The sequence below is a fragment of the Nyctereutes procyonoides genome, unplaced genomic scaffold (genome assembly GCF_905146905.1).
Source record: "Nyctereutes procyonoides isolate TBG_1078 unplaced genomic scaffold, NYPRO_anot_genome, whole genome shotgun sequence".
Taxonomy (NCBI): domain Eukaryota; kingdom Metazoa; phylum Chordata; class Mammalia; order Carnivora; family Canidae; genus Nyctereutes; species Nyctereutes procyonoides.
Window position 1 is genome coordinate 228,941 of NW_026575049.1, and position 25,293 is coordinate 254,233.

The 25,293-nt window shown below is 45.4% G+C and overlaps 3 protein-coding genes across 5 annotated transcripts in view; 1 reads left to right on the forward strand and 2 right to left on the reverse strand.

Moving 5' to 3' along the window:
* The window catches only part of SARNP (SAP domain containing ribonucleoprotein), a 50,810-nt gene extending 36,195 nt beyond the window's left edge, over positions 1 to 14,615 (reverse strand). Inside the window, exons 1-2 of the mRNA XM_055328095.1 lie at positions 14,508 to 14,615; positions 973 to 1,072 (exon numbers count right to left, since the gene is read on the reverse strand). Coding sequence (XP_055184070.1) covers positions 973 to 1,072; positions 14,508 to 14,543 — 136 coding nt within the window. The 5' untranslated portion in view covers positions 14,544 to 14,615. The remainder of the gene's footprint in view (positions 1 to 972; positions 1,073 to 14,507) is intronic.
* A 247-nt stretch (positions 14,616 to 14,862) lies between these two features.
* ORMDL2 (ORMDL sphingolipid biosynthesis regulator 2) lies at positions 14,863 to 18,250 on the forward strand. Of its 2 annotated transcripts, none has more exons than XM_055328146.1 (4): positions 14,863 to 14,951; positions 15,742 to 15,916; positions 16,065 to 16,216; positions 16,820 to 18,250. In XM_055328146.1, the coding sequence occupies exons 2-4, from the start codon at positions 15,743 to 15,745 to the stop codon at positions 16,953 to 16,955; spliced, it is 462 nt and encodes a 153-aa protein (XP_055184121.1). In that variant the 5' UTR covers positions 14,863 to 14,951; position 15,742; the 3' UTR covers positions 16,956 to 18,250. The 2 variants fall into 2 exon arrangements, with proteins under 2 accessions (XP_055184121.1, XP_055184122.1); XM_055328147.1 differs by lacking the exon at positions 14,863 to 14,951 and adding an exon at positions 15,482 to 15,538.
* On the reverse strand, positions 17,550 to 24,532 carry DNAJC14 (DnaJ heat shock protein family (Hsp40) member C14). 2 transcript variants are annotated; one of them, XM_055328137.1, is made up of 7 exons: positions 24,386 to 24,532; positions 22,484 to 23,952; positions 20,036 to 20,142; positions 19,699 to 19,818; positions 18,952 to 19,112; positions 18,767 to 18,869; positions 17,550 to 18,525 (listed from the first exon to the last, which is right to left on the reverse strand). In XM_055328137.1, exons 2-7 carry the CDS (start codon positions 23,894 to 23,896, stop codon positions 18,315 to 18,317), a joined length of 2,115 nt encoding a protein of 704 aa, XP_055184112.1. In that variant the 5' UTR covers positions 23,897 to 23,952; positions 24,386 to 24,532; the 3' UTR covers positions 17,550 to 18,314. The 2 variants fall into 2 exon arrangements, with proteins under 2 accessions (XP_055184112.1, XP_055184113.1); XM_055328138.1 differs by lacking the exon at positions 24,386 to 24,532 and adding an exon at positions 24,195 to 24,358.
* Positions 24,533 to 25,293: the final 761 nt, after the last annotated feature.

A 25,293-nucleotide genomic window follows, 5' to 3' on the forward strand; every position in this document is an offset into this window, starting at 1 on the left:
ATTTGAATCAGTAGACTAGGTGACTACACAGCCACAGCCACACAGATATGAATGTATCTTAAAAACAAAACACGGTACTTAGAGAAAAAAAGTGAGAACTAAAGTAAGGCTATGGCCTCACTACCAATTATATAAAAACATTAAATTCCAAACAAGACTACATGGTTTACAAGGACAAAGACAAAAAATACATATCAAGCACATTAGAATATCTGCTTACAGGAGTTGGGGTAAAAGCAATAAAAGGGAATAAATAAAAATTAGCAGGAACTTGTACAACCTGGAATGATAATATGCTTTAAATAAAGCTGGTTTTGTTTATTTTTTAAAAAGTGGAATTACAGAATGTCAGAGTTAGAAGGAACCAGAGATTCCTTAGATTTACCAATTTCAAGTATGGAAACGTTTGTCTCATTGCATAGATCAAGACAGACACATAGTCACTTAAACAGTGACTATTCAAAGTTATGAGTAACTTTCTGGCATAAGAGGTAGCAGAATTCAAATCTCCCAATTTTCAATCTAATGATACCTGTTTTATCATACTTCCTTTTAAACAATTTACTGAAATAAAATTAGTGTCTTAAAAAAAATGGGAGGGGTATATTTCTTTGCATTATAACCACTGTTTTGGATGATCAAGAGTTTTGATACAGTTAATTAAGAGCTTATATCAGGATGCCTGGGTGGCTCAGTGGTTGAGCGTCTGCCTTCAGCTCAGGACGTGATCCCAGTCCCAGGATCAAGTCCCACATCGGGTTCCTGCATGCAGCCTGCTTCTCCCTCTGCCTGTGTCTCTGCCTCTCTCTCTGTGTCTCTCATGAATAAATAAATAAAACCTTTAAAAGTTTTTTAATTAAAAAAAGAGCTTATATCACCAACAGCTTAAAGGAAAAGGAGAAATATTCCACATGACAGAGCCTAAAAATTAATCCCCTCTCTCATATCACTCTGCCTCTACAAAACACTCACCATGCTCTTCAAGATATGCCTGGAGCCTGTTGATGAGATCTTGTTTTATTCCCTTGGTCTCCAAACCACGAGCAAGACATTCCTGCTTTAGTTCGGCAAGCTGAGAAAAAAGAATAAAGCTTTTCCTTAGTTAACAGAATGAACCCGATGATTAAATAAATAAATAAGGTAGTTCTCACAAGAAAAAAAAGTTCAATTCCCAAACTACCGCTCTTAAACCCACTAAATCTCCAGATCCACAAAGATGGGCCACTTCTCTCTAATAATATTCAATATGCAAGAGGACTTTTCTAAAAGATGGTGAAGAATAAACTTACTTTAATAAAATTCCTATTCATGCAACTATTTATTATTACAAATCCCTAGCTATTTCTGAAGGGCAGCACCTCCCCCCATTACTGTACCAGCTAGCATACAGAAAAAAAAAATCTTTTTTTTAAATCAATCTTTAAGTAGAAAACTTAAGTATCTAAAAGTAGATTCTTCTTACTTTTATCTCTTACTGCAATCTACTATTTACATGCATACAAGTCTGACCCCTGAAGAATTAGGCAGATGTGTTATCTAGTTTAATGTCAATATGAATCGATTAAAGGATCTATGTCAAAATGGAAAGAATATCCAATGGCATGCTATCAAGTTCTATGTAAGAGTTCTAAATCAGTAACTTGACTAAACATGAAATAGGTATGCTTATCAACTCTGTGAAAAACAGAAGGAGGAAGGAAGACCTGAAGGATTACTGAGAGAACTAAGTGGCAGGGAGGACAAGAAGGGGAGGCTCTTCAGAGAACAATGAGCCAAAAAGAAGATTCAATTTGGAAGGACCAGGTATCCCTATAAAGCATTACATTTATTTTTTTTTAAGATTTTATTTATTCATGAGAGACACACAGAAGCAGAGAGAGAAGCAGGCTCCTCGCAGGGAGCCCCGATGTGGGACTTGATCCCCGGACCCGGGATCACGCCCTGAGCCAAACACAGGTGCTCAACCACTGAGCCACCCAGGCATCCCTAAAGTATTTCATTTAGATTCAAAACTTAAATTGTTTAAAAACCAGATGAGCAATATCAGACTCAACAGTAACGCAAAGGTTGAAGACCTCAGGATTTTAGATAATTACAAGTAAGTACAAAGAGGGTTAATGGTATGATTTGCTACCAAAGTAATTCTGGGTTATGGTAACTGAAAAATAATCTATTCTAAATGATTGATTCTTATTTTAAGAAGCATAATGACATGCTGATCCAAGGAGAACAAGCAGGAAAAGGAAGGCTTTAGAAATCCAATATGCAAATCAGTGCACAAATAGATTGGCACTGAAAGAAGACTTCAATGGCTTTGAAGTACAGATCTAAGATCAACCAGGAGAGGTCAGAAGGCAGATCCCTACAGAAGAAAGAATTTTACAATTAAGGGAATATACTAGGCATCTCTGAAAGGCTTTCAACCAAGGGAGCATTTGAAAATGGAGAGGGGAGCTTTTTTCCCCCCAACACAATGACTGAGCGGGTGGAACATTCAGTGAGGTCAGGTAAACAGGGATACTCTGCGGAGAACTCTCCTACCCAACAAACCAACAGCACTCCTTTTGAGAAACATGGTAGATAAATCACTCACTAAAAGCACAAAATGCCCTCTTCTAAAGTCCCCTGGGTTCAAATTTCAGCTTTACCACTTACAGCTGTGTAACCTTGGATGACTAACTTAACCTCTCTGTGCCTCAGTTTCCTATGAAATGCAACAGTATCTATACCATGGGATTATTGGGATGATTAAATAAGTAAATATTCGCAAAGCATTTACAACAGTGCTTGGCAGCTGGTAAGCACTTCATAAGTGTTAGACACTGGGTGAAGGATTAGACAATATTAGAATCTCTGCTTCTCAGATTTCTGAATTTCACAGATCAATATATTTTTAATTAGGCTGACTGATGGGGCTGCCAACTTTTTAATATTTCAACCAGATGGACTAATACTTTCAATACTTTTATAAAAAAATAAAAATAAAAACCAATTACTATAAAAATCATCACAAATTTGGATGTAGCAGTGACACCAAACTGCTATAAAAGTTTCTAAATGCTTACTCAGTATTTTTTTTAACTTACCGCTAACCATTCATGACCCAGCACTGGCTTGCAGACCATACCCTGAATACTATTAACCTAGAATCTAAACTCTAAGTGATCTCTAAGGTCCATTTCTTAAGAACCTGGATCTTTCCCACATTGGTACTTTGTTCTTCCATTTTCTTTCAGCTTCCTGGAGAACAAGGCTTGTGATTTAGGTTACACTTTAAAAAGTTTTGCTGGGGCACCTGAGTGGCTCAGTCAGTTGAGCACCCAATTCTTCTGACTGTTGGTTTGGACTCAGGCCATGATCTCGGGTCGTGGGATTAGGCACTATGTAGGACTCAGCACTAGGGCATACTGCTAAGCCTGGGGTTGGCTTAAGAGTCTTTCCCCTACCCTCTCCCTCTGCTCGTCCCATTGCACACTCATGCTCTCTCCTTCTAAAGTAAATAAAATCTTTTAAAAAAATATTTCCTTGGTTTATTATAAAAGTGTTATGCTTACTGTAGAATAGTTTGAAAATTCTGAAAAATACAGACCCGGGATCCAGTCCCACGTCAGGCTCCCTGCATGGGACCTGCTTCTCCTTCTGCCTGTGTCTCTGCCTCTCTCTCTCTCTTTCTCAAGAATAAATAAATAAAATCTTTGGGATCCCTGGGTGGCGCAGTGGTTTGGCGCCTGCCTTTGGACCAGGGCGCGATCCTGGAGATCCGGGATCGAGTCCCACGTCAGGCTTCTGGTGCATGGAGCCTGCTTCTCCCTCTGCCTGTGTCTCTGCCTCTCTCTCTCTCTCTCTCTGTGTGACTATCATAAATAAATAAAAATAAAAAATAAAATTAAAAAAAAAAGAAAAATACAGAAGAAAATAAAAGTCTTAGGCAACCCCAGCACTTAACACTTAAAATATAACACTGTATTATATAGTCATTTAACACTTTAAATATATCATTAGTGTGTGTGTGTTTAGAAGGTGCTTGTTGTTTACAGAGCAATACTTTTTTTTTTTAATTTTTTTTTTTAAATTTATTTATGATAGTCACAGAGAGAGAGGCACAGAGACATAGGCAGAGGGAGAAGCAGGCTCCACGCACCGGGAGCCCGATGTGGGATTCGATCCCGGGTCTCCAGGATCGTGCCCCGGGCCAAAGGCAAGCGCCAAACCGCTGCGCCACCCAGGGATCCCAATACTTTTTTTTTTTTAAGATTTTTTGTTTATTTATTCATGAGAGACACACAGAGAGAGGCAGAGACACAGGCAGCGGGAGAGGCAGGCTCCTTGCAGGGATCCAGGATCTCTAGGGTCTCCAGGATCATACCCCAGGCTAAAGGCAGTGCTAAACTGCTGAGCCACCGGGGCTGCCCAGCAATACAACTTTACTCGTTTCTTATAACCCCAATCTTCCGCAGAAGCCTCCATTCCTTACCCCTTCCTGGTTTAAATTAACACTTTGGTAAATATTTAGGCAATTCAAACCTCAACTCTCTAACAGAATTGTTCCTCCCTTCCTTTTTCTTCCCCCAAATTATACCTAGATAAGGCAAGACCTGCAAACAAACAAACAAACAAAAACCTCCCAGTTGACAGGAAATGGAATCATGATTTCTACATAGGCTGCTAATGTACACTTGGGAACTGACAAACTGGTACAACTAGTAGTGTAGCATCCATCACTGCTGACCAATGGCCCTGCCATTTGCCGTTGGTCACTAAAATCTCAGCCCCCAACAGTTCTCAGTCCCTAAACCCAGATCTTTGGGCTCATTCAGTAGTCTTCTCAGCACCTCTATGTCCCCTTTCTGGTCAAATGAGATTGTTACATAGAGTTTTTACATACTGTATTACTTTAGTTATTATATTATGGGTTCTCATTTCTTTTCACTTTTCATTTTGGTACAATTACCTTAGTAGTAGAACAAAAATCTTTTAAAGCCTACATTGAGAACTAACTTATAATATCAAATCTTACCTATTTTTATACGTATCTTTAAAAATTTTTTTAAAGATTTTATTTATTTATTCATGAGATACACAGGGAGAGAGGGAGAGAGAGAGAGAGAGAGACACAGACAGACAGACAGACACAGGCAGAGGGAGAAGCAGGCTCCATGCAGGGAGCCTGACGTGGGACTCGATCCCTGGTCTCCAGGATCACGTCCTGGGCTGAAGGCGGTGCTAAACCGCTGAGCCACCGGGCTGCCCTATCTTAAATTTTTTAAAATAACATTTAAAAAACAAATAAATAAATAAATAAAATAACATTTTATTTTATTATTATTTTTAAAAAGATTTTATTTATTTATTCATGAGAGAGGTAGAGACACAGGCAGAGGGAGAAGCAGGCTCCCTGTGGGAAGCCTGATGTGGGACTAGATCCCAGGACCCTGAAATAACAATCTGAGCCAAAGGCAGATGCTCAACCACTGACCCACCCAGGTGCGCCAAAATAACATTTTTTTCAAAGACTTTTTCTTTATTGGGATCCCTGGGTGGCTCAGCAGTTGAGCACCTGCCTTTGGCCCAGGGCGCGATCCTGGAGTCCCAGGATCAAGTCCCACATTGGGCTCCTGGCATGGACCCTGCTTCTCCCTCCTCCTGTGTCTCTCTCTCTCTCTCTCTCTCTCTCTCTCTCTCTCTCATGAATAAATAAATAAATCTCAAAAAAAAAAAAGACTTTTTATTTATTTATTCAGAGGCCGAGACACAGGCAGAAGGAGAAGCAGGCTCCCTGCAGGGAGCCTGATGCAGGACTCGATCCCAGGACTAGAATCACGTCCTGAGCCAAAGGCAGACACACTCAACCGCTGAGCCACCCAGGCATCTCAAAAGAACGTATTTTATTATTTTTTTATTATTTTTTATTTTTTTATTTATTTATGATAGTCACAGAGAGAGAGAGAGAGAGGCAGAGACACAGGCAGAGGGAGAAGCAGGCTCCATGCCGGGAGCCCGACATGGGATTCGATCCCGGGTCTCCAGGATCGCGCCCTGGGCCAAAGGCAGGCGCTAAACCGCTGCGCCACCCAGGGATCCCAAAAGAACGTATTTTAAAAGCAAGACAGGGATCCCTGGGTGGCGCAGGGATTTGGCGCCTGCCTTTGGCCCAGGGCGCGATCCTGGAGACCCCGGATTGAATCCCACGTCCGGCTCCTGGTGCATGGAGCCTGCTTCTCCCTCTGCCTGTGTCTCTGCCTCTCTCTCTCTCTGTGACTATCATAAATAATAAATAAAAATTAAAAAAAAAATAAAAGCAAGACATATTGAGTGAATTTTATGGTATGTGAATTATATGTCAATAAGGCTATTAAAAAAAAGAGTTAAAGAACACTATATATAGAATAATAACATTAATGTAAAAAATAATGCAAATACACACTCCATACAGATAAATTACTACTGGCTGAATCTGGGAAGAAGCAGCTTACTGATAACAAATGTAGAAGGCAAACTTTTTACCATACGCCCTTTTGTACCTTTAGAATCATAAACTTGTACATGAATTACCTATTCAAAAACTAATTTCAAAAATTTTATTTTTTGTTGGGGCACCTGGGTGGCTCAATGAGTTAAGTGTCTGACTTCAATTCAGATCATGATCCTGGGGTTCTGGGATCGAGTCCCAACTCGGGCTCCCTGCTCAGCAGAATCTGCTTGTCCCTCTCCTTCTGCCCCTACTTCTACCCCTCCCTTGCTCATGCTCTCTCTTTTGCTCTCAAATAAATAAAATTCTTTTTTTTTAAGTTTTTTTTTTTTTAAATCTTTATTTATTTATGATAGGCACACAGTGAGAGAGAGAGAGGCAGAGACACAGGCAGAGGGAGAAGCAGGCTCCATGCACCGGGAGCCCGACGTGGGATTCGATCCAGTGTCTCCAGGATCGCGCCCCGGGCCAAAGGCAGGCGCCAAACCACTGCGCCACCCAGGGATCCCTAAAATTCTTAAAAAATATATAACCAGGGGATCCCTGGGTGGCTCAGCAGTTTAGCGCCTGCCTTTGGCCCAGGGCGTGATTCTGAAGTCCTGGGATCAAGTCCCACATCAGGCTCCCTGCATGGAGCCTGCTTCTCCCTCTTCCTTTGTCTCTGCCTCTCTCTCCCTCTCTGTGTCTCTCATGAATAAATAAATAAAGTCTTTAAATATATATATATATATTTATATAACCAAATATATATATATATATACCAAATAAGTAAAAAATTTATTTTTTAGTGTCAATAAAGTATTTTCTATTCTACCTATCTAACCTACAGGGAAGGACCAATCAACTGACCACATAATACATTTGGCATTAATCATTCATTCCTGTGACTTCTGGCTTACAAAAATTTAATTTTTTTAAAGATTATATTTATTTGAGAGAAAGAGAGAGAGAATAAGCAGGGAGGAGGGGCAGAGGGGGAGAAAGAGAGAGAGAAGCACACTCCCTGATGAGCAAAGAGGCCAACATGGTTGGTCCTAGGACCTAGAAATCATGACCTGAGCCTACTGACTGAGCTACTCAGGTGCCCCACAAATCTTTGAATTTTAATTCAATTTTTTCATCTGTTATCCTTCAATCTAGTTTGCACATTTTTGAGTGCAAAGACATCTTATATCATTTATAACATTCCATATGATAGAAACTCAAATTTATTTTCCAGTACAAATAAGTACTTTGAATGTGATTTCCTCAATCCTCACAACAAATCTATGTGGTGGGCATTATGACCCCACTTTATAAACTAAGAAATTAGGAAAATGAAGCTTAAAGACACTGAATAATTTGCTTAACAATCACAGTTAAAAAATATGCCAGTTTAAGTCTGACTTTCAGCCCTATCTTAACTACCAAAATGCCAGCACTGCTCTCATGCACAAGCTCTATCTTTCTCTTTCCTTGCTAGTTTTTCCTTTATCTAGCCCTATAAATACCGATATTCACCAAGACTCCTTTGGCTTTCTCATTCCACTTTATCAAAAGCTTATTCAATCCCAGGTTCCAATCACTGGCAAATCCTGTCAGCTTCATCTTTAAAATACAGTAGCCCCCCACTTATCCACAGCTTAGCTTTCCGTGGTTTAAGTTACCCAGTCCAGAAGTATATGATTCTCCTTATGACACATCATCAGAAGGTCAATAATGGCCTAACATTATGTCACAATGCCTACATCATTCACCTCACTTCATCTCATCATGTAGGCATTTGATTTCACATCACCACAAAAAGGGTGAGTATAGTACCATAAGATGTTTTGAAAGAGACCACATTCATGTAACTTTTATTAGAGTATAATTATTTTGTGTTATTAATGTTACTGTTAATTTATAAACTTTATTATAGATATGTATTTATAGAAAAAATACAGTATATGCAGGCTTCAGTACCCTGGGTTTCTTTCTTTTTTTTAAAAAAATTTATTTATTCATGAGAGACACAGAGAGACGCAGAGACACAGGCAGAGGGAGAAGCAGGCTCCTCACAGGGAGCCCAATGCAGGACTCAATCCTGGAATCCCGGGATCATGCCCTGAGCCGAAGGCAGACGCTCAACCACGAGCCACCCAGGCATCCCAGTACCCTGGGTTTCAGGCAGCCACTGGGAGGTCTTGGAACATATCTCCCATGAATGGGGTGGGGGGAACTATTGTATATACAGAATCTAATCCTTTCTGGTCAGTTATTTATTTATTTTTATTTATTTATTTTTTTTAATGATAGTCACACACAGAGAGAGAGAGGCAGAGACACAGGCAGAGGGAGAAGCAGGCTCCATGCACCGGGAGCCTGACGTGGGATTCGACCCCAGGTCTCCAGGATCGCGCCCTGGGCCAAAGGCAGGCGCCAAACCGCTGCGCCACCCAGGGATCCCCTTTCTGGTCTTTTATACAGATTACTGTAACTCTTAGCCCTGGTACCTCATTATAGTTTACTCTCCACAAAGTATCCAGAGTGATCTGAAAATTTAAGTCAGGAGAAAAAAAATTAAAGTCAGAATGTCATCCTTCTATTCAAAAACCCTCCACTGGTAACCTATCCCAAGGGTCAAAGCCAGAGTCCTAATGATCACCTATCAGGTCCTCGCATAACACTTTGCATAAGACTCACTCTTCTACCTCTGAGTCTCTAATTTAACATCACCTTCTCAATAAGGCCTTCCCTAGTCACCCTATTTAAAATGTCAATATCCTTAATCCCACTGTACTACTACCTAACACTATTCCTATATTTCTCTATAGACCTTATCACTATTTGACATACTATAAATTTTACTTATTTACTGAGCTTTCCCCCAGTAAAATATAAACTCCATGACAACAAGAATTTTGTCTGCTTTGTTCATTGCTATACATCGAGAACCTATGGTAGCTGGCACATGGTAGGCACTCCATAAATATTTTCTGAATATGTACCAAACCTTTACTATCAGCTCGCAGTTCTTGAAAAGGAGATCCACATTTCCAACTGACTATCAGCCATCTCCAAGTGCAAATCTCAAAGACACTTAAGCCCAAAACTGAACTTATCTTTTCTGCTGCACAAAACTGGCTGCTTCTCCTCTCAACCTAGACTACTCAAACCTTGGATTCATCTTTCATTCCTCCCACATCTAACTCATCTATACTTACAATTTTATATCCCAAATTTCTTTCAAATTCATTCCTATTCTAATATCCACCAGCTTATTTCGGGTCTTACTAAGTTTACTCACTTGACAGTGATTGAGCACCCACCCCATCAAGCATTATCCTAGACACTAGAAAAAATGAACAAAAAGAGAAAGAGTTCTTGCCCACATGAAGTTTAAAATCTAGTAAGAAAATAAAGCAACCAATGATCATATACATGTTTAATACAAAAAAAAAAAGAATAGGGTCCTATGAAAGCATTTAAAAAGTGGGGATCCCTGGGTGGCGCAGCAGTTTGGCGCCTGCCTTTGGCCCAGGGCGCGATCCTGGAGACCCGGGATCGAATCCCACGTCGGGCTCCCGGTGTATGGAGCCTGCTTCTCCCTCTGCCTGTGTCTCTGCCTCTCTCTCTCTCTGTGACTATCATAAATAAATAAAAAATTAAAAAAAAAAATTAAAAAGTGGTCTGAGGGATCCCTGGGTGGCGCAGCGGTTTGGCGCCTGCCTTTGGCCCAGGGCGCGATCCTGGAGACCCGGGATCGAATCCCACATCGGGCTCCCGGTGCATGGAGCCTGCTTCTCCCTCTGCCTGTGTGTCTGCCTCTCTCTCTCTCTCTCTCTCTCTCTATCATAAATAAATAAAAAAAATAAAAAATAAAAAAAATAAAAAGTGGTCTGATCATGTGTGTGGATATGGAGAACTTATCCTACCTAAGGGCTCCTTGGGTAAATGATATTTGACTGATGCCTGAGTAAGACAAAGGTACGGGAGTATGGAGCGGGCAGGAGCTCTTTAGCCAAAAGCATGTGTAACTGTTCTGGGTTCTGAGGTAAAGAAAGGCAGTAGTGCAGTGATTAAGAACATGACTTTGGAGACAGACTACCTGGATTTGAGTCACCACTTATTATTAGCTCTGTGTACTAAGGCAAGTTACTCAATCTCTCCGAGCTTCCATTTTTCTCATTTTTTAAAAATGGAGATAATAGAAGCATTTACCTTACAGGGTTACTATGAAAATTAGATCAGGGATCCCTGGGTGGCGCAGCGGTTTGGCACCTGTCTTTGGCCCGGGGCGCGATCCTGGAGACCCGGGATCGAATCCTACATCGGGCTCCCGGTGTATGGAGCCTGCTTCTCCCTCTGCCTGTGTCTCTGCCTCTCTCTCTCTCTCTCTCTCTCTCTCTCTCTCTCTCTCTCTGTGACTATCATAAGTAAATAAAAAAAAAGAAAGAAAATTAAATCAGTTGATGCATATATATACATATATGATACACATATCATATATCATATATATATATGTGTGTGTGTGTGTATATACCAGACCTTGCCACATAGTAAATGCCACATAGTGTTAGTAATTAATGAATACAGCTATTCTGAGGAATGAAATGAAATAAAGCTACTGTGATGAAAAGTGTAAAAAAAGAAACTGGAGAGATTGGCAGGAATATAATCAAAAGGTTTTAAGCGGCAGAGTAACTATTATAATAAAAATATAACTGGTAAAATCTCTCTCTCCAGACCCCATCCTCCTTACTGCCAAAAGAATACAAACTGATTGCATCAGCTCTTCCTTTCAAATTTTCAAAGGCTCCTCATCTTCTGCCCACATGACAAAAACCAAACCACCTTACACAAGTTAAAATGCTTTTCAGTATCACTCCATTCTACATTTATGGCCACACAGTTCATTTCCTTTTTTTTTTCCAAACTATCTTCAACCACCAACATAAATGAGCTTTATGCGTCAATATTACAAATGTCTCACTGTTCTCAACACTCTGACATTATACACCCTTGTGGTTCTCTCCTCAGCAGTAATCCCTTTTTTCACCGTTGACTAGAAACCTGGTACCACTGCAGTTCAAGACATTTTCACCCACATTGTTTTTTTTCTCCAACTGTGTTAGCATGACTGCATTTCTACAAAACTTCAGAAATTTGCTGTTGATGTGAACTTATATAAGAATTCAGATATTTTTCCCTCCTACTTCAAAGCTTGTTCTTTTCCGAGACTCCATACAAAAGCCCCAAACTCTTTATAAAACTGGAAAGTTTTTATTATTTTTTTTTATTTTTATTTATTTATGATAGTCACACACACACACACACACAGAGAGAGAGAGAGAGAGAGAGGCAGAGACATAGGCAGAGGGAGAAGCAGGCTCCATGTACCGGGAGCCTGACGTGGGATTCGATCCCGGGTCTCCAGGATCGCGCCCTGGGCCAAAGGCAGGCGCTAAACCGCTGCGCCACCCAGGGATCCCTGGAAAGAGTTTTTAAAAAAGAGATAAAACTCTTGTCAACCCCAAAGTCAGGATCACTTCATCAAGATCAACAGTGGAACCAAACATTAACTGTCCTGGAAGTCAGAATTAAAGGCATAAGTTCTTAACCAGAGGTCGACGGACTCCTCAGGGCTACAAAGTAGTTTTATGAAGCCCCTCAAATCGCATGCAAAGTATATGTACATGCCTTTTTCTGGGGAGAGGGTTCATACCTTTCATCAGAGTTTCAAAGATATCTGTGACCTCCAAAAGGTTAAGAAGTGCTCTAGAGAAAAAGCAAAGACAAGCAAATGTGATTAAAAGAGTGAATCCTTTTCAGGGGCACCCTAAGTGGCTCAATCAGGTAAGCTTCCGACTCTTGATTTCGGTTCAGGTCATGATCTTAGGGTCATGAGACTGAGCCCAATGTCTGGCTCCCCACTCAACCGGGAGTCTGTTTGAGACTCTCTCCATCTCCCCCTCCCTCCCTCTCTAAAAAAGAAATACATATTAAAAAAGGGGGGGCCTGGGTGGCTAAGTGGTTGAGCATCTGCCTTTGGCTTAGGGTGTGACCTGGGATAGAGTCCCACATCCCGCTCTCCACAGGGAGCTTGCTTCTGCCCCGGTCTCTGCCTCTGTGTCTCTCATGAATAAATAAAATCTTAAAAAAAAAAAAAAGGGTGCATCCTTTTCAGGCCATCAGATTTTATGGAAAGAAACACTCCATAAACCAACACAAAATCCATAAAGGCAAGTCTCAAGACTAGTGACTTACTCCGGGTATTTTAAAAGTGGAATTAATAAAAAGAAAACATTAAATCTGCTACTCATATTTCCTTTTTTGTCTCATTCACTCAAAACTTTCCTTTTTTTTAATTTTTTTTTAATTTTTATTTACTTATGATAGTCACAGTGAGAGAGAGGCAGAGACACAGGCAGAGGGAGAAGCAGGCTCCATGCACCGGGAGCCCGATGTGGGACTGGATCCCGGGTCTCCAGGATCGCGCCCTGGGCCAAAGGCAGGCGCTAAACTGCTGCGCCACCCAGGGATCCCTCATTCACTCAAAACTTTCTTTTCAGAGCACCTGGTAGCTCAGTCAGTTAAGTGTCCCATGCTAGATTTCAGCTCAGATTATCTCACCGCTGTAAGATTGAGCACCGCGCCGTGCTCAGGCTGGAGTCTGCTTATCACTCTCCCTCTGCTCACACTCTCCCTCTCTCAAATAAATAAATGAATAAACTCTTTAAAAAAGCCAACTTTCTTTTCTGTGTATATTTTATAACCTACCTAACAGTATCACAGAACATAATTTATTTAACACATACAACAGAGGTGGTTACTCAATTTTCTTCACTCATCGACTTAGGAGAACCACTGCTATAACCCACATGTTTCAGTGCTACCAACTTAACAGCAACTCCAGGATACGCGAAAACCCACTAATCCACTTCAGAATCCATGGGTGAAAAATCAGATTTCACAGAAAGGCTAACTGCTGCCAACGAGCATGTGCCCTCCCCACCCTTATTCTCCTTACTCCTTTGTAAAAGCTCTTCTAGTCTTAAAGGATCAGTTTACAGCTTTGGCTAAATCAGCCTGGTTTGTCCAAGGTTCCCAGGATGATGGGACCAAAGTACCTGATGGGAAAACTACTTGTGAAGCCGCAAATGGACAAATAATCAAGATATTCACTCAATTGACCCTAAAATAAACTATTCTCTTCTTCAGGAAAATAATCATCCCAATGTGCGGAAGCTACCAAGATTCACAAAAGACACCATTTAAAACCGCCCTGTGACTGAGAGTGTCACCCACACCACGAGATGCAGGGCCCTCCGCGAGATGAAAAGGAGAGGGAGAAACCTAGGGCTCTCCCAAAACACCACAGTTAAGAGTGAGCAGTGTTCCCGCTGGTAAGGACAGGGCGGGGGCGGCGGCGGCGGCGGGGAATCCGAGGACTGCTGGATCCCAGGTGCTGTGCCTTCACGACCCGAGATCCCCCAGGTCGCTGGCGTCTGAGAGGCCTAGCTCCTGAGGCCTCTCCTCAGATTTCAAAGTTAGCTCCGAGGGCGTAACCCCACTAAAAAAAAAAAAAAAAGGAGTGGGCGCGTTCTCTGGATCGTGTCCGAAAGGCGGACGGGGAGAAACACACAAAGCTGCCGTCATCAGCGGACGGGAATGCCGGCCTGGGAAAACGGACGAGAACGCGTCGACCCTGGAAGAAAAAGGGGTCCTGGCTCCAGCGCGGGGCAAAAGGGGGGGACCACTGACGTAATGCAGCTCTGACGAGAACCGAGAAGGGAGCGGAGCAGGTTGGAAGCACTTGCACACCCGCCGGGGAAGGGACGGATGATATGAGGGCGAAGAAAGAGCCGAAATAGCAAAGATGCCGCAAAACCATACGGAGAAGTGGGAAATTGGGGAAGGCGTAGTGGGCAAGACCAGAGGCACAAAAGAACTATGGCGGGAGCCAGAAAGCGAAGTGGAAAAGCCGGCAAGGCGGACACGTAATAAAAGGCGCAAGCCGGCCGGCAGAACGCAGTCCCCAGAACGCCTAAGGCAGCCTCTCCCCGCCTCACGGTACCTTCAGCTTATGGAGCTCCACCGTCTCCGCCGCCATCTTGCCGCCCCTCCAGGCCGCCACCCCCGCCCGCGGCCTCCGCTTCCCGGAGCTCCCGCCTGTGCGCAGCGATCCACGCGGACCAATCGCGGTGGCTCTTACTCCCGCCTCACACTACCAACCCCTCCCATTAGTCCAGAGCGGACGTCGCGCTCGCCCGGCCGGCGGCTTCCCCCGGCTCTCTCCGAAGGCGGGGCGGGGGAGGGGCGGGCCCTGCGCGGTCCGAACGGCGGAAACGGCGGCCAATCGCGCGGCCCCGTCGCAAACTGCCAGCCAATGGTTGCGGCAGCGCTGACCGCGTTCCACCAATAGGGGGAGGGCGGCTGGACGGGGGCGGCGGCTTCCTGGAGACCGCAGGTGTGGGAGCGGACGCCGCGCCTCGAGTGGGACCCGCTGGGGAAGCCGCAGGTAGGGGCCGCCAGGACCTGGAAGGGGGCTGAGGAGAGACGCGGGGAGGCGAGAAGCGGGGGCGGGGAAGCCTGGAGCGTCGGCTAAGAACCGGGAGAGGAGCTCCTAAAGGAGCCCCGAGGCCGGCCGACGGACGACGCCCGAGAGGGAAGCCGGGAGGCGCGCGGGGCGGGCTCAACCCCAGGGTTTGGGGAGTTTTAAGGAAAGCCGGGCTGGCCAGATCGGCTTCACAACTCGGCGTCGACAAGCACGATTTTAAAGGGCCAAGTTCAGATGATCAGGGCCGCCCCTGGAATCGGGGACAGGGCTCCATCTCTCGAGATGCTGCACGCAGGTCCCTTCCTAGTTCCGTCGAAAAGCCAGGAGGGGAAATACTGGGCAGCGCCCCGCTCTTGAGAAAGGGATTGGAACGCGGCCTGCTTACAGGCCACGGGGATGAGAGACACGATGGCAAGCCCCCGAGGAAGGTGCGGACTAAAGGAGTCTTGTCTGCTCACCCCGCTTTCCTGGTTTCCCCTGCTGCCAGGACTCCCTGCCGCAAGCCTAGGCTCACCCCTTCAGGTTACGGTTGAACTTTAAGGATCACAGTGAGTAAGAGTAGAGAGGCCTGTCTCGACTTTTAAATTTTCTTCCCCAAGTTTTCAGTTTTTCCTTGGTGCACAGTGGGGAAGCTCTTCCCAGTGGAGTTCAGGGGATTTGGACTACTCAGGAGACAATTTGTGGGAACAAACTCAAAGAGAGGTTGACAGGAAATTGAGTTGGACTTCTGCCTGATCCCCCATTGTGGTAGGATGAATGTGGGGGTGGCACACAGCGAAGTAAACCCTAACACTCGCGTGATGAATAGCCGGGGCATCTGGCTGGCCTACATCATCTTGGTAGGACTGCTGCATGTGGTTCTACTCAGCATCCCCTTCTTCAGCATACCTGTTGTCTGGACCCTGACCAACGTCATCCATAACTTGGTGAGCACTAAACCACACCCTTATACCCAACCCAGGCCTTTCCCAATCAAAAACAAAATCATTTGTCTTCCTTTTGGGATCTCAGCATAATTCCTGGGCTGAAGGACTATTTTCTGCCTCCTCACACTGCCCCCTTCCCTCCTCCTAGGCTATGTATGTCTTCTTACATACAGTGAAAGGGACACCCTTTGAGACCCCTGACCAAGGGAAGGCTCGGCTACTGACACACTGGGAACAGATGGACTACGGGCTCCAATTTACCTCTTCCCGCAAATTCCTCAGCATCTCTCCTATTGTACTGTGAGTCCAGGGGGAGATAATGGGAAATGCTCCAAGTGTCGGGTGCAGACACCCCCCGCCCCCACCCCCACCCCGGGAAGCTTTAAAAGAGCAGACTACTCTCTTAGACCCTTTGAAGATATTATGGTATGGTCTAAATCTAGGGAGAGCAGTAAAAAGTAGGAAGTAGTAGTCAAGCATTCCTTGCTGCCTCTTTGGTGGTATGGGATGCAGAAAGGACTGAAAAAACACCCAAGTAAAACCAAATGGTTTTACACTTCCAAAGGAAGTGAATAAAGAAAGCCAGAGTGATATAGATCTGTGAAAACTGTGGGGAATGGAAGCAAAGGAACTCTCATATAGGCATACAGTCATAAGGGCTTCAGCTGTCATTTGCCATGTCATTAACAATTCAAAAACACTAACTTATAAATCTCCAGCTAAAGGTGCTGATTTTCTCCCCAACCCCAAAGTAAATACTGTTAATTTAGCTGGAATACTTTCAGATATTCTATTCTAGGACTACATGCCATAAAACTGGTCATTTAAAATAGAAGTCACTGGAAGATCATAATTATGAATAGGGAAAGCCAACTTCACTCAACGCATTTCTTCTCTCCCCAGCTACCTCCTGGCCAGCTTCTACACCAAGTATGATGCTGCTCACTTCATCATCAACACAGCCTCATTGCTTAGCGTACTGCTGCCTAAGTTACCCCAATTCCATGGGGTTCGTCTCTTTGGCATCAACAAATACTGAGGGACAGGGCTGGGGATAACACTGGACCAAAGGGCTAGAACATCCTTTCCTTCTCCGTATTGTCTTCTGTATCTTGAAAGCCTGAGAACTATATAACCTTTCCCCAACTCCAGGAAGAGAACAGATTGGAAAATGGGGCTCCCGGGGCCCAGCCCTAAGAGCAGATTTTTTTGAATCAGGAAAGGTGGGAAAGATAAGGGCTCAATCACTCTCCTTCACAGCAGGAAGCCATGTTTAAACAGCTCGTTTGGTAACCGAGCAGCTTGTTTTGTGATTTTTTTCTAGATCTTCTACCGACACCACTTTCCAGCTGTTTTGCTGTGTATTTTCCTTATAATAAAGATACTTTTTTTTTTTTCTTTCCAGATATGGCTACAGTTTGGTCAGCAGGAAGGGTAGGGAAATGTCCTTATAAGGCTAGGGAAGAAACAAGGAATAGCAACTTACTGTATAAAACTTCTCTAAGGTATTTTTTATCCCCTCTCCCTTGGTCCTGTAGGAGGTGCCCTTCATTCTCAGCTAACACTTAGTAGGAAAAGGATGCTCAAGTGAGAAAAAGGGCTCCAGCTATATGGGCAAAGAAGAGAGGGAAGATACAGGTTGCCAGTTATATATTTATAGAAAGATAATCCCCTGGCTTTAAATAGATATATACATACAAATATGAACAAACTTAAAAAAAATACAAACCCTTGGATCATAAGGGGGCTTCTGGGAGCCCCTTTATCCTTCCCCCTCACCCAAGGGCAGAGGGCATGAGTCTGCTTTTTAAAAATTATTAGTTTTGGCCATCCCTGCAGCAACAAGCATGAAGTTGGGTGATTACCCACAAGGTGAATGTCAGAGGAAAAATTCAGAGTTCCCACTCTGAACTCTGTATATTCTCCTATAATTAGGGCTACATGCTTCTTGTTCTGTCTTTTAACTAGTATGTTGGCATAAAGGAGGGGCCTCCCTCCTGAAATGGTTCAAAAAATAAGATAGACTTGTAGTTTAAAAAGAAGGGGAAAAGTGTCATCTGCTCTAGAAGCAAAAGACAAAGGCATACAGACCCCAGGGAAATACCCAGTTCCCACACAACCATGGGAGATACTGTCCAGCCCAGGTCCAGGCTCTAGGTTCTTTGCTCTAGCCACCCCCTATTTCTTTGGTATTGTCAGAAGACAAGATTCAGTTCCTAGGTGCTGGTGGGAGAGGGAAAGTGGTTCCGGGGCTTCCTACAAGTACTGAGTGAACAATTTGAGCTTAAAATTTTCCCTTTTTTAAATATTTAAAAATAAACAATCAAAACTCCATCCTGTGCTATACACAGCCCTTTTGACTCCCTGACATTGATCTGAGGAAAGAAGAGAAGGGGTGTCAACGTTGGAAGGGCCTCCTCACTTTCTTCCGCCGCTTCGGTTTGGCTTCTCCCTTGGGTACTGTGCTGTTGGGCTTAGAGGCTGCAGTGGCCCCAGGGCCAGGCTGAGGAGCTGCAAAGAAGTTCCCATTGGGCATCTGGCCTGGGGGTACTTGAAAGATCCGGCTCAAGAAATCCTGAAGGTCAGCAGGAGGGGCATCTGGGGTTGCTCTAAGAGTAAAACAGAAGACATTATGAGGAAAGAGATATTAAGAGTTACATGGTTACCTGTGTTACCTGTTTATTATACCTAAGTTAATGATATACTGGGGAAAAAAAACAAAGATATACTGAGTCAGCTGCCAAACTTCTTAAGGGTAATAAAACATCTAGCTGTCCTAAGCAGCATGTCATCTAAAATCATATTCAAAACTAAAATAGTAGGTAGGTTGTTGAAAGAAGTAACACCTACCTCTGCCGCCCACTGGTGCCTGGAATCCGAGAACCAAATGAGATGTGATAGGGGACTCTGTGGGTATCTGGGGAGATTCCCACACGCTGGCATCCAGCCCATTCTACAAATAAGAGAAATGATTAGCCAAAACATCACAGTTTTGAGCATCCATGAGCCCATATGTCTAGAGAACAGAAGTATACCTGTGATATCATACACCTTTCCATCCATCAGTGCAAAATAGGTGATCTTGAGGCCTAACATGCTTGACTCTGCCCAAAAGTCTCCTTCCTCAGCAGGATGCAGTTTATTACACTCAGCACAGTATCTGGCACTCTTAGGTTCCCGGTCCATTTCAAACCTCCTACAACCCAACAAAAGGACAATTCCTTTTAATTTGTCAAGGCTACAATATTCTAGTATCATCATTATAATCACTTCTCAGCTTTTTGGCTAAGATCAAGTGTATAATATCATTTTATTGACAAATATGGCTGAGACATCTAAAAGTATCTCTATTCAGTTGTTATATATGCCTACAAACATTCATACCCGGGGATCCCTAGGTGGCTCAGCAGTTTAGCGCCTGCCTTCGGCCCAGAGCGTGATCCTGGAGTCCCAGGACTGAGTCCCATATCAGGCTCCCTGCATCAAGCCTGCTTCTCCCTCTGCCTGGGTCTCTACCTCTCTCTCTGTGTCTCTCATGAATAAATAAATAAAAAATCTAAAACAAAAACACCGACATCCTCAACCTTCTCTCTTAAAACTAAAAATACTACCTTTTTTTCCTTACTGCTAATCCAAATCCCCTGTCTCTTGACACTAAGGCAAAAGTAGAAACCTCAGGGTCTTTTTATTCATCATCTGTATCCCCCAACTACCAGTACTACTCACAAGGAAGTCTTTGGCTACCAAAGCTTTGGCTATCCCATTCCTACCCTATTTCATACCTATGCTTTCCCTGGCATCGGCTGCACATCATAGTATTCATTGCTTCTTTGAGGTCATCCTGCAGCTTAGACAGAAACTCATTCACTGACCGGCTCAGCTCATTCTCTGCCATTCGTTTCCTAAGAGAAGAAAGCCTTTGTAAATCAGACAGTACTGAGCAAGGGACAAAGGAAGATGAAATCTTTTAGCTCCTTGAAGTCCCTGGCCAGCTAGAAAGATAAGCAACCCCATTTCTCTCTGCCTCAGAGAGTCTCCTCCATTCACAAGTCCAGGGACCTCTATACTTTGAAAGATTAGTCATTTATCCCACCTGACAATTTCCCATTTCCAACTTACATTTCATATTCCTTCCGCCTTTCAGGGTTGCTGACAATGTCCCAAGCTGCCCGTAAAACCTTGAAGGCCTCTTCAGCCCGGGGATGATGATTTTTGTCAGGATGAACCTACCAAGGCAAAGACTTCATCACAAATCCATTCCAACCCTCTCCCCATCTTAGGTCAAAACAATCTCCTTATCAGGTGCCTGGGTGGCTCAGTGGGTTAAGCATCTGATTCTTGATCTCAGCTCAGGTCCTGACCTCAGGGTTGTGAGTTCAAGCCCTGCATTGGACTACAAACCGGGCATGGAACCTACTTAAAATACAAAACAACAACAAAAAACAATAACAACCCTCATATCAAAGGGTTCTCTTTTCACCACCCTTTTAAAGAATCAATACAGCTTACTGACTAATTGCTCTGGCTCTGCAAACAGATATGGGATCAAGTTCTAGCTCTGTCACTACTAGCTATATGACCTAGAATATTATATCTATCATGGATTACTGTATTAAATGAGAATACTTATGATATATATAGTGCAGGATCTGGTACTAGAGTGACCCACCATCTCGGTGTGCCTGGGATTGTCACAATTTTAGTACTGAAAGTTTATGTCTCAGGAAATCCTCAATCCCAGGCAAACAGGGATGGTTGGTCACTCTACCTGGTACACGCATACTAAGCCCTCACAGTTTAATTCTATTGTCAATCGTAAAATAAGGGTTCCAAAGATACTATATCCTCAAACTCAGTTTTTCCTAAGTAGAAATTTCTCGTGTGTACTTCCTACAGTATTTTGCCTTCTGTACTAGAAATGAAATAGCATTCTGTGTTCCTCATAGGCTTTTTATCCACTTTTCTCTAAGACAAATAGTATCCTCACCTCCTACAGCTTCCTGATTGTTCCCAACCTCATTTTCCAAAAGTACAGAAAAAAGCTAGTCTCCTGATACCAGGTAAACAGAATGCTGTTAAATCTACACATACCCAAGCTTATAGAAGAGCCTTTTAGTCATGGTCACTCTGGGGCCTAATAAGGGCTGTAAGAATTGCCCAAGAAAGCAAGTTGAGAATTTTTGTAAGAATGCTATTCCCCAAGAGAGGATATCTGCTAAAGACATGAAAGTGAGAAAAGCTCTACTGCCAGTAACAATCTTAGTGTAAACTATCATTCCCCACTCTTAAGAATATCCCAGTCTACCCACTTAAGGGACATGCATTTCCCACCACACTAATTTAGTCCTCTGCTAAGTTACAGACCTGGTACCTTACTGTGTCTTGAATGGTTAATGGGCACCTTGGTTACCCATTCCTCTTTGGTGTCATGTAATTGTTGAGGTAATTTACACACCATGATAATTTTATCAGTCCAGTTCCATACACTCAAATAGGCCTCTGATGGAATTAGCACACATTACTTATATTCATAATACAGTTTTACTAAAAGAAAAGGCAATAATATATCTAAAAATAGCACTTTAATATCTACTAATAGCAATTTGATTGCATGATTATATTAAACCACTTCCCTCAAGAATATGGTGCATTACAACTGCCACCTGTACCACCCCTCCTTATCAATAAAAGCAACTATATCTTGGGATGCCTGGCTCACTGTCAGTAGGACAGTGTGACTCTTGATCTTAGGATTGTGGGTTTGAGCCCCACATCAGGTGTAAAGATTACTTAAAAATGAAGTCTTAGGGATGCCTGGGTGGCTCAGCGGTTGAGCATCTGCCTTTGGCTCAGGGCGTGATCCCAGAGTCCTGGGATCAAGTCCCACATCGGGCTCCCTGCATGGAGCCTGCATCTCCCCTTGCCTATGTCTCTGCCTCTCTCTCTGTCTCTCATGGGTATATAAATAAAATCTAAAAAAAAAAAAATCTTAAAAAAAAAAGCGCAACCATATCTTAACATGTGGCATACAGATGTACATGCCTCCATATTGTTTATGTTCCATTCTCTCTCCCTTTTCCACTGTAGATTGCTGGTCTTGAAATACTTTGTTTTCTTTCACCCGGTCCTGGAATCATCACATGCACTTCCTGAACTTTTCCACACTAAGTCCACACTTGCCTCTCTGCGAAAGATAGTTGGATTTTCTCCTGTTATTATTTTTTCTAAACCCTCATTTATTGAGAATAGAGGAATTGACAGGCTTTCTGATTAGGCCTCTTCTCCACCCTAGTCAGCAGGACTTCACCTGGATATTCCAGGGTGAGTGATCCAACATTGATAGGCCAGGTTCATTTCTTTTCATTAAGAATCTCATGACAAAGACCTTAAAATGAAGGGAAAATCAGATCCCATAACAGAGGGGAAAAGCCTTTGTGTGACTGTTTCCTAAGAATTAAAGTTACTCCAGCTTCAAGCTGACTTTTTACTCTGCCTTCTCTTTATTCTACTCTCGCTAAATTTGGAATAGAAAATAAAAAACAAAAGAGGAACGGGAAGGGTACTCACCATCACTGCCAGCTGCCTATAGGCCTTCTTCAGTTCAACATCTGATGCTGTGGCTTCAACCCCCAACACATGGAAAGGGTTTAGCTCATCCTCAGGAACCCCAGCCAAGGTCAAGAGTCGAACCACTTCCTCTTCAGGCTGGCAGTAGCGACCACCAGCTACAGGTGCATTCCCCTGCCTGTTAGTTCTTGGCTTGACCCAAGGCAACTCCAGCCAACTCCACTGAAACATTTTTACCAACTGCTGCCATGGCCTGCTATCTCTTAACAGAATCAGGCAACGCTGCAAGGTGGGGAAATCCAGCCAAGAAAAGAGCCAAGTAGCTTTACCCCTCCAGCCTAACCGGTCACCCAGTCCTACCAGAAACCGCCAGCCCAACTGTAGACAGCCCAACAAGAGGGCCAGAGCCAGGAGCAGCAAAGCACCCAGTAGCCTAAGAAAACGGGTGAACAGCCCTGCTCCATAGCAACATCCTTGGCTCAGAAATTGGAACATCACCTGGGCCCAGCCCCCCAGCCGCCCTGCCCAGGCTCCCAACCAGACTCGAAAAAGGTCCAGATCACTGCCTTTCAGCTGCCTGCATGCATAGATGAGATGACCACAAGTTTCCACGTACTCTCCCACCAATACCAGCAGTTCAATCAGCCACCAGAAGCCTGCCTGTCCAAGCTGACATAGTTCCTCTGCTCCCCATAATCCGAGGCCTCTGCGCTTATCTGCCTGACTTCGTTTCCGGCCCAGCCGATGTCGCCCAGGGGACCTGGGATCTCTGCGTCCACCGTCCCGAGTATCCTCCTTGGCCGGAATGCGGTGCCGCTGTCTCCGGGGTGGAGGTTTCTTCCCACTGGGCACACGTGAAAAATCACTGGGGAACTTGAGAGGTTCCTCATCATCATATTCCTCTTCCAACTCTTCATCTTCCCCCAAAACTGGAGAGGTACAATGATGGCAAAAGTTGCTAGGAGAGCTATCTCCTCCCTCAGAGTAAGGCCCTTCAGGGATTCCAGGGGTTCCCTGGCAGTTACAAGCAGACGGAATGGAAAGAAAAGAAGGGTTCCCATCCTCCTGGTACCCAGCCTCATTCTCTCTTGAGAGTTCCTGGTCCACTCCTGACTCTTCTTCTGAAGATGCCTCACTCTGATCGGGGTCCTCTCCATCCCTAGGGGGTCCAGGACCCCTTGGGAGGCCATGGCTTGGATCCGACCAGTGGGCTGGGTTTGGGGGCTGTGTGTACTTGGGACTAGAGTGCTCTGTGAGGCAGCGGGTACCATTGGGAGCAGGCCCCGCTGAGTCCCTGAGTCCTGAGAATGAAAGTATTTCAGGGTCCACAGAGGATCCTAAAGTCCTGAAGGAGGCACCACCACTGTGGTGGGCTCCACACAACCCTCTTTCTCCGGGGTGCTTCTGGGCCATGACCCCGGGGCTTCCTGAGGATTTTAGGTCACAGCCATCATGATAAGTTCTGATGCCTGTAACAAAGGTATCAAGGTGGAGACGATCAAGGATAGAACTGAAAGCGGTTAAATGACCTTACATTCGCGATATATTTAATGCACCCGCCCGCCTCCCCTGTTTTCCCAAATTCTTCTGGGGCGTTCTTCTCCCTAGCAATAGGCCACAACCGTGCTCCCTCCCCCCCTCCAAATCCCCTTAGTTTTTCTTCTCCCCCACCCCCAAGCTATAATCCAGAGTCAGGGGAAGAGGGAGGTACCGCCAAGGGTGTGGTCCTGGGGTCACTCGGGTAGAAGAGGAAAGACGATCGCAAAAGGGGGCCGCAGGCTGCCAGGAAAGGGTGGGGGCCGAGCCGCGTTTAAAGAAAACCTGGGGGGCGGAGCTTAGGGTTGCCCCTGAGGTAGACCTGTAGGGAGGCCGTGGCCGGGTGGAGGGGCGACGGTAACGTACCCGAAGAGCGGCGGTAACTCCTCCCCCTCGAGCAGCTGGGCCGAGGGCCAGGGGGAGCTACGAGAGCAGCTCCCCCGGCTCCGCCTCCGGCTCACGCTCCGCTTCCGCCTTCCGTCCCCGCCGTGGCCGCCGACCTACGCCTACTTCCACTTCCGGGGTCACCAGGGAAGCGACGGGAAGGAAACGAGAGAGCGGTTGGCAGAGGCGCGAGCGGGCGGGCCCGCGCGGAGTCCGGGCGGCGGAGGCGGGCCCGCGGCGGGGCTGGCCCCGCCCCTTAAAGGGCCCTCGGCCGCCGCCCTCCGCGGGCGGGAGCGCGGTGCCCGCGAGCTGCGCCGCCGGGGGGCGCTGGCGCAGCCGAGACCAGGGGGCAGAGGACGGCCGCCGAGCCGAGCCCGCCTTCCTGGCGGACAAAACCGGGAAGCGTGGAGGAGCCACCGCCCCGACCCTTTCCCTGCGGCCTGTGGCGAAGACAGAGACCCTCCCGCGCCACGCGGGGCTGGAGCGGAGGGGAGGATGCCCGGGCCCGCCCACCCCGGCCTCCCGGCCCCGCGCCGGCCTCCCGGCCCCGCGCCGGCCTTCCCGGCAGTCGTGGCCTCCCCAGCGCCTGGCCCGGCTGGCGAGCTGCCCGATCCCGCCCTGGACGCAGCCCCGAGGCCCCGTCGCGGAGCGGCCCCGAGGGGCTCGGGACCAGCCGGCGGAGAAACCCCGCTCTCAGCCGCGGGCCGCTTCGCGTCTCATTTGCATACCGAGCTGCCCTCGGTCGACGTCGACGCTCGCCCCCGCCCCCGCCCCCGCGCAGACCCGGGGGTCCCCTCCCTGGCGGCGCCCCGTGTGCGCGCCGTCCCCCTTGGTCCCCCTTCCAGACCCCGTCTCGCTCCGCGAGCTTTTCCGCCCCTGAGCCCCTGGCC